Source organism: Lytechinus variegatus, chromosome 16, assembly GCF_018143015.1.
Source record: "Lytechinus variegatus isolate NC3 chromosome 16, Lvar_3.0, whole genome shotgun sequence".
Lineage (NCBI taxonomy): Eukaryota > Metazoa > Echinodermata > Echinoidea > Temnopleuroida > Toxopneustidae > Lytechinus > Lytechinus variegatus.
Window position 1 is genome coordinate 11,350,654 of NC_054755.1, and position 14,351 is coordinate 11,365,004.

The window sequence follows — 14,351 nt, forward strand, 5'->3', positions numbered from 1 at the left end:
CCTTTATCTAGGCCTGTATAACGTCACAATTGTGTTTGTGATTATTTCATTCGTGTTAACATAATGATATGACAGTGTTGAAAATATATATTGGCAAATGTATCATGTGAGATTTAACGCACCTGTTAAAATTGCTTGCTTTACATTGTATTTATATAACATCGAACGCGGGTTATTGGAACAGGTTGATTAGTCTATAATAGCAGACATTATTTAAGATAACATTTTAGTTTCCTCAAATGATACTGTACATAGCACTTAAAGCACAATTTTCAGTATTCCTAGCATTGTTCCGAATTATTTTCCCCAGCGTTCATCAGTCCATTTTGATTTAATATGATTGAACTCTTGTCATAAGTAGGCATGAACATTTGAAAAAATATTTTCATCCTCAACTCTGTATAGGCGGGGCACTTTGGTCAAAATGGCCACGCCCTCTGTCCACCCTCCCCTCCCCGCTCTGCACTTAGTAAAAGGCAATTCTGAAATTCTGAAAATTAATATATTGAGCTGATGAAATACCATCATAATCTAACGGGGTCTGTAGATTTAAACTATACGTCGCCACTTTCACTGGGTCCTGACTGCACATGCGCATTAGGCGACCGATGCGGGGATTCCCCCTGCTGACAGGAAAGTGACATCAGTCTCGCGTCATCTTCTCAGCTCAGCGTTTATTTCACAATACCCCCATTGGCATCGAGGGCGTATTTCTCAGCTCAGCGCTATATAAAGGCAAGCAAAACCACTCTCCCAAGTCAGTAGAGAGAGGGAGTTACAACTGTTGAACTTTAGAGATTTAATCGACTGCTAATTCCGGCAAGAGGCAAGAAGAAAATATAATACAGCAGTTGTCGATAATCTTTCCATCGATAACTCGACTTTAAGCGTTTGCTATCAAATTTCCCGCAAGTAAACTGAAGAACTTTGTCGAGTCCGTCTTACGTTCACGATGTCGAGCGATAAACAAGCCCTCCATCCCGACGCCTACTGCCATATCAACATCAGCGAAGGTCGGAAACACATGAAGATGAGCGACATCGAACACCTAGCCATGCTGAAGGCGAAGGCGGAAAAGGAGTCGGGCAATTTTAGTTGCGTCGACGTCTTCAAAGTTTTGCTGTTCATCGGAGTCATCTGCACCTTCACAGTGGTCTTCTACAAGTAAGAATTAAATACAAATATCATTGATTCAAACTCAGTCACATCAACAAATCCGATTATAAATCGACCAATGATATCCCATTGGAAATAGCGTAAAAGCTCCAAAATGTCTGGTGTCAATTTCGTTGGTGCAACTGACATCATCCTAAACGTAATGCATCGACTTTTTACGTATCCGACACTCAAAATCTATAAGATTCATCCCTTTAATACTCCTAAACGAAAATGTTCGATATATTTCTGTCAGATTGAAATTCTTTATCTTATTGTAGACCTAATCGTCTAAAAATTTCCATCATAAAGATTTATATGATACAAATTTTAATCTAAAGAAACGATTTTGAATTTGCTTCTGCAAGTAAGAAGAATTGGCCAAACGATGATCCTAAGCACTGTTTGAAGACATTGAAATTTGTAAGATATTTCCTATATTTTAGCAAGCGCCATGAGCGCCCAGCTGAGGCGGATACCGGTGCTTTACAAGACCCCATCATCATGCATTGACTTTGCATCCCCCTAAATTCATAAAAGCGATTGTAAGGGGGTTGATTTCTCATTCTGTCAGATTAAAATGCTAAATCTTATTATGGAGTCGTACATAATATCAGGGCAGCTAAGGACGGACAATACCAATAAAAGGCGCTTGTCAAACAAAAGTAAGTCGCCGCTCTTTGAGAGAGTGAAGTTTTGGACGGAGACGGGATTTATGGTTTGTTTGGGGTTTTTCTTCATTGTTTGTTGTTGTTATTGTTATTTTTCCTGTTTATATTAACGTTTTCTTTGTGATGGTGGACGTGGTGATTGTGTGGTTATTGACTGTGGATATGGTTATGTTTATATCAAAGTACTGTTGTCTATAAATTTCGTTTGGGCGAGAGAAAAAAAAGATTGTTTATATAGAGGACCTCTGTACCAAACTGCTTAAAATTAGGCATTACCAATGCAAAACAGACTCTGTATTTGTCTGTGTATTTTACCGTGTGAAAATAAAATCGATCTATCTATGCAAGTCTTCGGTTTGACTCGGCCGGGGATCGAACCCACGACCTCCTGTTCACGAGGCGGACGCTCTACCAGTGAGCCACCATGTAATACACTGTCGAAATCTATGATATTAAAGGGGTGCTCCGGGCTGAGAATATTTATATCTGAATAAACAGAGCAAAATGCTGAAAATTTAATTGAAATCTGATAGCAAATAGCGAAGCTATGGAATTTTAAAGTCTAGCAATATATTGTGAAAACAGTTATATGCGCATCGTCATGAATATTCATTTGATGGGCTGATGATGTCACAATCCCACTTTCTTTTTCCTTATGTTTCTACATGAAATCATAATTGCTTCATTTTGATATGTCTCCCCGTAATACAGCAATTAATATTTAATGCAGTTTTTATTCAAATATTTTTTATTCTTTAAGGAAATATTTGAATAAACTTTATTTCATATGATAACATACAAAAGAACAAATGGGGATATGTCATCATCACATTGCTCATTGAATATTCATGAATACATGCATAGAACTGTTTCACCGAAATAAAGACTTTCTTGAAAATGACATAACTTTGTTATTCCTTTTCCGATTTGATCAAAATTTCAGCGTTTTGTTTGTCTGGTTTTTCTTAATCTGTTCAAATTATATTATTTTCAGCCTGGAGTGCCCACTTAAGAGAATCACCAGTTAGTTTGAGTCTGTATGTGTTCCGAGAGCACCACACACTCAGGTGTTGAAGTAACACCAATGTGTTTAAAACTAACACTTTGAATCTTACATCGGTTTAAAATATTTTGTGTGGTCCAACAATAGTTGAAGATTTATATTACATTGTGGGGATTAGGGCCGATTTCCATTCACATTTAACATTTGAAAAAAAAATGTAAATTCCTTGTAATATATTCGTGATTATTATTTGCGTCTTATTGTGGTCTTATAGTTATTCCAATTAACTTACAGTAAACACAATAAAAAAAAATATATATCATGCTCTTTAAGCCCGTAACTCAAACAATAAGTTGTTTAAACTTTTACAAAATTGTTTGAATTTGTTTTTAATTGTTTAAACGTTTTCAACATCTTGTTGAAATAAAATTGAAAAAAAAATGATGTTAGAGTGACTGGCTTAAAAAAGCCTGCTTGAAATTTTAAACAGCGTTTTTACAGTGAAGGACATTATCTAAATAAAGGGCATTAAAATGAAGAACAATAAATGAAAGCAAATATCTAGAAGTAGCTTTTATCTACAACTTTCAGATAAATAATTCATTGAAGAAGACAAATCTTGTAATCCCTGAATGATTGGATAGATCATTATCCCAACGATAAGATCAATCGACTTGGATTGAAATCATGTGACATCTTGAGGACTTGCACTTATATTCTGCCATACTAAACCAGGTAAACGGTATTGTTTCACAATACTTTGTATTGCCAAACAGTCGTCATAATAACGCAATGGCGACGTTTCTTCTTTATTCAACGATTTACATGATTTACGAGGAAATATGATTAATTTTAGACATTTAGAATAGTCACTTTCACATTATAGATGTATCGGTTTCGGTATTGCAGTGTGTTCTAAATGGAAAATACCCCTGTCCCGTAGTTTTGGTAAGACCCATTCTACTAATTTATAAACATTAGAGAGACCATTAGCTTGTATGCATCGAACATTAATTTGTAAATAGATATTCACAACGTGGGTCATAGATGAATGAATACTTAACTAACATGGATTGGTGATGATAGTTATAAACTCTGGTCAAGGGGGTAGTTATAGTTGGGGGTAGGTGGTATTTTTATGGGGGACGTTGGGAAAGGGGGTTGGATGGGGCTCGGGCAAGTTGAAATTTATTCTTGAAACAAAAGACTTGAGGTAAAAAATAAAAGTGAATCAAAACGCATTCATTTATATAAGAGTGCTTTCATTTATTATGCAGTGAAAAGCAAGGGAGACCTTTTAGACGAGTTCATACCCCTTATTCTACCCCAGTTCTTTGGACAGTAATAACGATGTTTAAAAATTTTATCCAACGTTGTTTCCTTTATGCACCTTGCATCAGTTAATCAATAGTTTAAACAACCGTGTTTAGTTTATTGAGAATTATTGAATTATTGAGAAGTATTTAAAATTAAAGTTTGTTGTTTAAAATTGTATACACTTGTTTAAACTTTGTAAACAACAGTAAGGTTCAAAGTAAACAGCGTTGCAACAAAAATTACTGCAGTGTAACCCCTCCGCTCCCCTCAGTCTTACAGATGACCTTTTATACCGAAAGTGAAAGTTCTTTGCAAAGATTAAAAGAAGTGTAATTATATAAGGGACAACAAAACATTAATCTAAATAAATTTGTTCAAATGTGTAAAACCCAACCTAAGGCGTAGGTTTTCAAGAAGGAAATCAGTGTCAAATTAATCTAAATCATATTATACGACCGTTACTTTTGATATTGTCATCGTGATTATTTATAGTTCAGGATTACATTGCTTTAAGATATTTGATCTATATCAATGCTTGAGGTAAAAAGATAAGAGGGACTCAAAACGCGAATCTTCAGAACAGTGGAGGGATCACCTAAGAGAGAGAGCTTCCTTGTGATTCGTTTCATTATTTTTCAAGATTTTGTTATGTAATTTCTTTAGATGATAAATAAAATAAAAAAAGATTACGGTAATTATATTATATTTCGAATACCACAAATACTATAAGGTTATTCAATGTAATCAGTAAAACATTTTCCTGAAAAAATATCGTTACTTGTTGCATTTCGAATTCATATTTCAGGAATTTTACTCGCATTTTTTTTGTAATTGATGTGTTTCCGGTGCCGGTTCAAGTGTGAAGTCCAATATAGGAAATGCTTTCATTTTCTTTTCATAATCCTCTAACTCAGAACTTATTTTTAACTTTTATATGCATTGTAGATGTGAATATAGGTTATTAAAAAATAGAAAGAACATGGAACTTAAAAAAAATATTCCGACGGATATGATGGTAATAGTAATAATAGTAATAATAATGATAGCAATAATGATGATAATAATAATGATATGATGATGATCATCATCACATAAATTATTACATAATAGCGCTATTTTCCGAGGCGAAATATTGTTATTACTCCAGACTTAGCTCAAGCTGTTGTTCCTTACGATTTTTATCAAATCAACGTGTAGCCAGAGTGATATTTACCTTGAAGTCGTATATAGAATTATTTTTTCCTTTTATTGTTTAAATGTATAATATAAGTGAATCATCAGTCACGAAATTGTTTCTTCGTTTTCTTCTCTTTTCTTTTCAATATTTTATATTGTATAGAATCGCAGTTCTGCAACAGAATGTTAGAATTCTCTCAAGCCGCATGGATAGAATTCAAATAACACAGAATGGTATGTGATCCATATATTCCACTCTTTCAAACTTTACAATTTACATGTGCTATTTGACGCCCCGGGGCGGATCCAGGATTTTCCAAAAGGGGGCACATTTTCCCTATGAAAATTTGGCGAGAAAAAGAAAAAGTTTTCATCTAAAATTCAAGGTCATTTCGTCGGCGACAATTTGACTAGCAAAACGGGGTCCTCGCTTTCAAAAGGGGGCACACTTGGGTAAAAATAGCATATTGACATTAAAAATTTTGATTCTTACTCTCAAAAGGGGGCTCGAGTCGCATGTGCCCCCCCCCCCCTGGATCCGCTAGTGCATTTGCCTATAGCGTTATGGTGTAGGACCTGATGATGTATTGTTTTCATTTGCCTAATTGGTTTTGTATTTCAAAAACGTAAATTCCTTACTGAATTGTGATGAATATAACAATTGCAGAGTGATTATCTATCTTTGAAATTAAAAGGTGAATGACGTAAACAAATCTCAATCTAAAATTGAATAATTAGATTATTTTCACATCTTTTCTTATAAAGAGATGTGATGATATGCCTCTTCTCACATCATATCATAATAGCATAATAATACCTTTCTCTTAAGTATGATTAATGATACATTATTTTGGAACTAAACTCTTGAGATGTTAACATGTTAAAGGGACGATAAGGAAATCGGAATTCGATTCAATCATTTACATCAATTTTATTTCTAAATGAAAAAAATATAGCTCTTATTTTCAAACTTGATCATTTTCTCTTTCAAACAATCGACCCAGATTTCAATAGATATTTATTCGAGGGTCACTTAACTAACATTTCAAACAAAATGAACAATTTTTTTATAAACAATATATATTTTTATAGAAATTCTCGTAATTTTGATAGGAATCTATTATTAATTCGTTTGTTTTCTTTTATTATTCATTATTTACTTCAGGTCTTGTTTTCCTTGAATCTCCAAACTCATAAACCTACTCTACCTTTTTTAATGTTCAACTTTGAAATTAATACACAATAATTTCCTGTTTGGAATTTCAATTTTCCTGATATTTTCTAAAGCTCAAGGAAATGTCAGACAGTGTAACTGTACGGACAGCACACAGGGCCTGAGGGACAAGCCCAGGGGTAATACTCGTCGTTACTCAATGGGTATGGGTAGGAGTGGAAGAAATCGGAGATCCCTCAGCGATGGACAACAAGAAAGTGGTAAGTTAAAGTTCAAGTTTGATCTTCTTAGTTTGGTGGACAAGCGGGTGGTGTATATACTTCGCACATAGTCTCATTACTCTCGTACTACATGCGCTAAACCCATTAGCCTGTATTCTAAACTCGGGTTTAAAGGGATGGTCCAGACTACAGATATTTATATCTCAATAAATGTAGTAACATTCACAAAGAAAAATGCTGAGAATTTCACCAAAATTGAATATCAAATGATGAAGTAATTAAAGATTTGCATTATTCCGGTGAAACCGTTCGAGGCACGTCTTCATGAATATTCATTAGGTTGGCGGATGATGTCGTATCCCCACTTGTTCTTTCGTATTTTTTTGTATGAAATTAGGTTTATTCCAATTTTTCTACCAAGAACTAAAACAATTGGATTGACAACTGATTAAGTACATTACGTCCAATAACCACTTAACCACTATGTCCAATTATTTTTTGGTCCATTAAGGTTTTATCTAACCACTGGCGCGGTTTAAAAAAAAAACATTATGGTAGTCTTTATATTAGCTTTAAACCGTCAAATTGCCAATTTTCAATCGTCATGATGGGAATGTCGTATCGGAGCAGGGGTGAAGAACATTGAACAGGCAAGAGGCCAATATCATATTATTCCTCTCATCATGAACAAAAGATCGATGCGAGCGGCCGAGCGGGAGTTTTGGGGGTGGTGTGGTTTTGGTGGGGTTTTTTTTCTTATTTTTCAAATCACACGTAACTATCCTATTCTTGAATTAGTGTCATAAAGTATGTTCTGGCTAATATGGTTTTGGAGTTTAATGGCCTATTGTTTTGGTGAAGCACCCCGGGGAATTAACTCCTGGTGAAGAATTTACCGGAACGGTCGACAATTTCTGCATTCCATTTCCGGGGGAAAGGAAAACAAGCGTTGGGATGCAAAGAAATGTTATTGAATATACTCTATATTCAAATGAAATCAATGACAAATGAGTCAAAAATTTTATTCAGGGTATTTTCCGAAATCGAACTTGGACTTTCAGTTCTATAATGCAATCCGAGATAAGACAGGAAATGCAACCTAAACTTGACTGGCGTGATATTTCCTCGTCTGCTAGTGTTTATTTAGACAATACTTCTTGAAAGCAAAACTATATTCTAAAAAGTCCCTAACATCATTTATATTTTTTATTTCTCTTGGTTGTCACTTCTTCGTAATGCACACGTTAATTTTTAAAGGGTAAAGTAACAAAAATAATGAATCGAGAAAATAACACTGATCCCAGTGGAATTTGAAAGCGGGAAACTGAACAACTAAAATAGTGATGAATACATCTTGAGTGAAACACAACTTAGAAATATATATGTATTTTTTTCTTATCATTCACAGAACATGAGGAAGACAACGTTATAGATACTCAGGTGAGAATGTGATTTTAAATTTGTTGTAACAGTTCTGCATAAACTCACCTATAATCTGTGAATATTTTATTATTTAAAAAAAAATAAGAAACGCACTGGTCGCCCCCATCCCCTCAATGCGTCATGAAAGTAGTGCGTGAATTATCTGTGAATATTTCATTATTAAAGAAAAAAACGCACAGGTCCCCCTCCCTCAATAATGATAAACAGAAAATAAAAAATCCTACCTTTTTTAACAAATCTTGAAAGAATAAATGAGACAAATCTGCCGATGGATCTTTTTCTTACAATAAAATTTTGATACGTGTTCAATTACTAAATCAAAAACTTTTTCAAAAATAGAAAGAATTGAGGGTGTCCATGCGTTTTATAAGAAATGATAGGTCACTGTGTTACGTTGGTTGCACCAATAAAGACTAAATCCAGCATATACGTATTAAGTACCGTTTGAAAAAAAAAGGAAGAGATAATTCCTCTATTATTGATTTTTTTTCGATTGTAAGAAAGTGTTTGTTACATGCTGTCTCATCCTGATCGTCTTCATTTTAATTTCATTTCAAAATTGTTTTTGCTTCTTTTCTCAGATCCCCAAGTATGGCGATCGTTTTTCTGCCCATCTACTTCCAAAGGATGGTAACTCAAGCCTGAAAGAAGGTAAATGATTTAAATACTATACTGCGAAAACGGCGGTGTTAATTAACACCAGTCCGGAGTCTATATTATGATCACACCAGAGAAGTCTCACAATATCACCGGTTTGGTTTTGGATTAATTCCAGATAGGCGTATATAGGTACCACGAGCCTAATTACATCAGGAGGGCTAAAAATGATATTCGTTCGACCCAACCCATTCGAATTTTTTCAATGCTGATTGACAAAAGTGTATGAATATGATTCATAATCTATCACTGATTCTAGAAATTGTAACTACTGAACTTCCTTTGCCCAAATTGAGAAGATATATCAATAATTTGGAACTATTTTTGACTGGCGGAAGAGTTGGGCTATTTTACTGTTTCAGTTGATGAATTTGATCCCATCATAATGATCATAGTTATCTTTATAAATGGCGATTTATTTTTAAAATGAGCTGGCTACGATACCCTTCTCCGGTCAGATATGGAATGTCAGATATATATCCTATCCAAAGGAAGTTAACATTCGACCCTCTAATTTCACATTTATTTTTTATGAATTATTCTTAAGTGCCTTTTTAACACACAAGTCTATGGAGAATGTTTTACGCGCGTGACACCTATATATAGAACCAATTAGTGTTAAAACAGCATCGATTTAATTTCAAACCGGTGTTGTTTCAACACTTCTCTGGTGTGGTCATATATAGATTCCGGTCTGGTGTAAAATTAACACCAGTTTTTGCAGTGTATATTCATATTCACTGTTTTGTATACTATATTATTGATTTGTATTCTTCACGTGAAAAATGAATGAAATACCAATTGGAAGAAAAATTAATTTTTGCTTGAATTGAATTGAAAAGGGGTAAGTTTTCTGCAAGTTCCCATGTATCGCATTTGCATATTCAACTTTTTTCCTGTTTAATTCCGGTGAATTGTTATTACGCTTCCTAAAGTACTTTCCGAAGTTCAGATAATACACATTAAGATGCGCATCAACCTTCTCCGAGGGGATTTTAATTATTTTGGCTCTTTTTCCTTGAATTCTTCGCCAGATGGCACTCTTCATTGTTTAAATGTCGATTCATATGAAATAGGCCCTACCAGATCGGTAATTTTCATTTTCGACTTTAGACGACATTGGAATTTATTTGTTTAGATAGATCTCGTTGTTTTCTATGTTTTATACGATTTTCCCTTTTTTTTACTTTTTTATATCATCATTGTATTGAAGGAAACGGCACATCAGGTAATGGCTATTAATAAAAAAAACATTCAGGACTTTTTAAAAATAAAGGAAATTAATATACAACTTTCTTTCGGTTCAAGCGTAATTATGGTGGTGGTTGTAATTGCAGTTTAATCTATAGAGGAGGGGAATGAAAAGAGATCTAGTGTCACCCATCTATACCCCCCCCCCCCTTCCTCCTTCCTATCTCTTCAATTTGGTGGTTTGGCAACAGTTTAAAGAAGATGCACCTTTGTAGCTCATATTTTTTTATATTGATACGTCCTTGCCTATCAGAGTCCCTTTGATATCCCCCCCCTCGCTCTGTCTGTCTATCTCCTCCGTCTCTCTCCCCCCCCCCCCCCTCTCTCTCTCTCTCTATATCTATCTATCTGCCTCTCTCTCTCTCTCTCTCTCTCTCTCTCTATCTCTATATTTCTATCCTCTTCTCTCTCTTCATCACTTTCGCTCTCCTGATTTGTTAACTTTGCATGTATCTCGAAGGAAATGCGTCGCATTTTTATTGTTCGCTTTTCACTTTGTTCGCTCTTTTTAGAACGATAGTTGAGCTTGAAAGATTTGAGTCAAGTGTGGTGAGGGTTAACTATAATTTACCAATTCAGCACTTTTGCCTGAAATTCCTTTTCTCTTTTTACTTTCTAAAGCGCTTACTGATACATTGCAGGGGCCGCTGAAACGGGGGTTTGGTGGTCCTTAGCCCCCCCCCTTCTTTTCCAAAACCGTTTACAAAGCGTAAAAAACTACCAATTCATTGTAATGTTTTGGATGGTCACGGGTCACCCCCCCCCCCCTTCAAAACCGTTCCGCACGGCCCCTGCATTCCTTCCATTATCATTAATTTTTTAAACTTTATGGAGACATTCCTTGATAAGCGCTATACATCTACGTAAAATTATTTTAATAATTTAATTGGGATTCCTTTATTTCATCATCGTTGATATAGGGTTAGGGTGGTGTGCATGTGAGCTTTTTACCACCATTTGTTGTCTGACAAGACTTAAATCTGATAGCTTTCGTTCATTTTGCTTTGATGAGAAGCATTATGTCTGACTTTTCCTATGGTAACAGTTAGACAAAACAGAATATCCGACAGGTTCTCTCAATAAAATAGAAAAATAAATTGATTTTTAATGTAATTTTTAGAAGAAAAACAACGAAGACCTCTTTTTACAACTGCCTAATCATGTTTCCGTGTATAAAGCTTTTGTGGGTTGGTGGTTGGTTTTTTTTTTGGGGGGGGGTCAACTTCAAAAATTGACATTTTTTTCAGCCAGTTGAATGAAATTGCCTAAATTGGATACTTATCTAAATCTAATTTTTTTAATAACAGTATTAATAATGATAAAAATGGTAATGAGATGATGATGATGATGATGATGATAATCGTAATAATGAAAATCTTCAAAATTTCAAATGGGTAATTCTGAACCAACACATTTTCTTTCTAGCTTTCATAATATCTCATCTTTTATTCTCGACCCTCTTCTTCTCGATTTGCTCTGTAGGTCAGATTTTCGAGTGGGTCAGCACCAAAAACCACTCATTCATTGAAGCTTCAGGATTCGAGCTGGTAGATGACAGATACCTCCTCGTTCCCGTAGCCGGCTACTATTTCGTCTACAGCCAGGTCACTTTCAATGATAGTTTGACCAGGACCATAGGACATCAGCTGATCGTATACGGTAGCTGCGGAAGACGGAAGGCTTCAATTATTATGGGATCTGCCGTTACTCAGCAAATGTAAGAATACCATTTCATTGTTAATTATTTCATTTGATTTTTTTTAATTTTGCTGGGATAGTGGCGGTCCATCAAAATGTGAAAGAAGTTCACGGGTTGAAATCAGGGGTATCCCATTTTTTTTTAAATGAAAAGTTACAACGCAGGTGTTATTAATAGTTCGGGAGGGGGGCTGTGGGCATCTCGCTTCGGATTGATATGGTGATTGTCATGATCACCCCCCCCCCTCCCTCCACGCAGACATACGCACACTTACACATGTTGCCAAAGATTCCATTGACAACAAAAATATGAGGTTGATAATTGCTTCATTCTTCCGAAGAAGTCATTAATGCAATAAAATAAATAATGTAGGATAGGGTACGCACGTCTTTCCCACTGATAGCCCCCCCCCCCCAACCCATGAGTGTCCGGTTGCCTCACTAACTGAAACTGTACATTGTTTTCAGAAGACAACTTTTCATTACAATTTAAAAAAAAGACGAATAAGTTGTCCAAAGTTGAAGCATAATTACCTAACCTTTCCTAACTAGGCTAACATACTGCAATTTTAAACGATATAGCGTTACTTCTCCAATATTTACTAACGTTTTGAAAGATTGTGAAATCATATTATATGACTGGTGGTATACGGATTATTATTTATTTCAATTAATTTATGTTTTATTTTGCAGACGGCCTGACACTGATCTCAGCCATTCCGGCAAGAAAGACTCAAGTTACGTCGGTGGAGTGGTTTACCTTGCCGCTGGAGACTACTTGGCTGTTCGGCCCAACTTCGGCGATACTCGTATTATCGAGTATTCCCGATCGGATCCGGACAGCTTCTTTGGTGCATTCATGCTTAAAAGAGACAGTGAAGGCAAATCTCTCATGGAAAACTGTATCTAAGGCAATCATCAACGTATCTAAAGCTGTGAATGTTTTATTTCTTCATTGTAGCATTTATGGAATGATTTAAAATTTTAAATTAAAAATAATCAAATGAAATATATTAGAATTTTATTACTTCACACTATTTTAGGGCCTATGTCTTAAAAAAGGGAAAACGCTCTCATACAAGTGGAACAAAGTTAAATGACCTCGTCATAGTTTAGTTGTCAACATGACTTGCAATCGTTTTTTTTTATTTCGGGAAGACAAGTTTGTGGTTGATCTTTTTAAGAAAGATTACTAGACTTCCATGTTAACATGATTGAATGGAAATGGAAATAGAAGTCTTGACTCTTGAACATAATTCAGTTTTATGAAGCAGGCAAGCTCCTACTGCTTTGTTAGCCGTTTGTATATCCTATGATATGCCCGTATAAAAGGAACGAAAATGAAATTTACCTGAAGGAGCGGAAATGAATGTTGATATAAAGTTCATTAAATTCAGAAATTCAGCAGCGGCTGTATAATTAATGTAGCCTTTATCATTATTTGATCGTCGCCATCTATTGGCAGAATATGAAACATGAAAAATGTTAGATGAATGAAGACGAAAAAAGGAATAAATAGACATCTTATAGACTGTGCATGCTCATTTTGTACAATAACCTTTCGTTTCTTTAAACATTATCTGCCTCTTTCATATATATATTTCATATTCTAAAGACATCAAACTTTTGTTTCTTTTTTCCATTATATTTACCGATTTTGTATTTTTACTAAAAAAATTAACGACACTGCAATCGATATTTGATTTATAGTTGGAGGATCTCCCCTGATAAACTTCTCCTCAGAAATATCATTGATTCAACCGAAAATGGACCTCAATTTATTGTATAAAGAAGGGGTCTATCGTGCCTTTGTGACATGATTTTCACGAAATGAAACTAAAAATAAGAAGATATCGTAAATTCTTGGATGAGTGTGCATCAAATATGTTTGTGTAATTGTTTTTGCTCTCATGAAAACCAATCTGACTTCAAAATGGTTTTATTTGTAATGATAGCCAATGTTGATATACTATTGGTCAGGTTATCTGTATTCATAATCACTGGGGTTTATTTATATCAAATCGCATCGATTTAAAGAAATGGTTGTTCTCTCATTGTTACAGGGCAGAAACCAATTTTGGCATTAATTGAATACATTGTGTGCTCACTTTTGTACATGAGTTTGTATATATGATATCACTTTATAAAAGCAAAATTCGGTTATAGAATTTAAAGAAAAATATAAAAATCCATCAAAGATTCGAAAAAAATGTTATGAGAATTTTAATTATTTGATTTGTGACATCACATGTGAGCAGCTTTCCTACATATCGAATGGTATATAAGAAATTAATGAAATGCCATTTTCTTGGAAAATTGAAAATGGTTTTCCCTGTACCTTCATTTTATCAATAAACAAAATCATTTAAAATCCGTTTCTATAACGAAAACAAAAATAAGTTACGAACCATTAACACTCGAAATTTATGCATTTTATGTTTACATATCATATGGGGCACCTGCTCGTTTATGACGTCACAAACTAAATTTTCTTCAGGGTGAACTTCCCCTGTAAGGGGGTCGAGTTCTCTTTGCTATTGATGGCAGTTGTACTATATGCGTGGGGAGTGGGGGTTCGAAACATA

At 34.7% G+C, this 14,351-nt stretch overlaps 1 protein-coding gene across 1 annotated transcript; it reads left to right on the forward strand.

Moving 5' to 3' along the window:
- The first annotated feature begins 650 nt into the window (after positions 1-650).
- On the forward strand, positions 651-13,907 carry LOC121429946. Its single transcript, XM_041627207.1, has 7 exons — positions 651-1,164; positions 5,486-5,556; positions 6,610-6,756; positions 8,126-8,157; positions 8,742-8,811; positions 11,551-11,785; positions 12,460-13,907. The coding sequence occupies exons 1-7, from the start codon at positions 953-955 to the stop codon at positions 12,674-12,676; spliced, it is 984 nt and encodes a 327-aa protein (XP_041483141.1). The 5' UTR covers positions 651-952; the 3' UTR covers positions 12,677-13,907.
- The last annotated feature ends 444 nt before the right edge of the window (positions 13,908-14,351 follow it).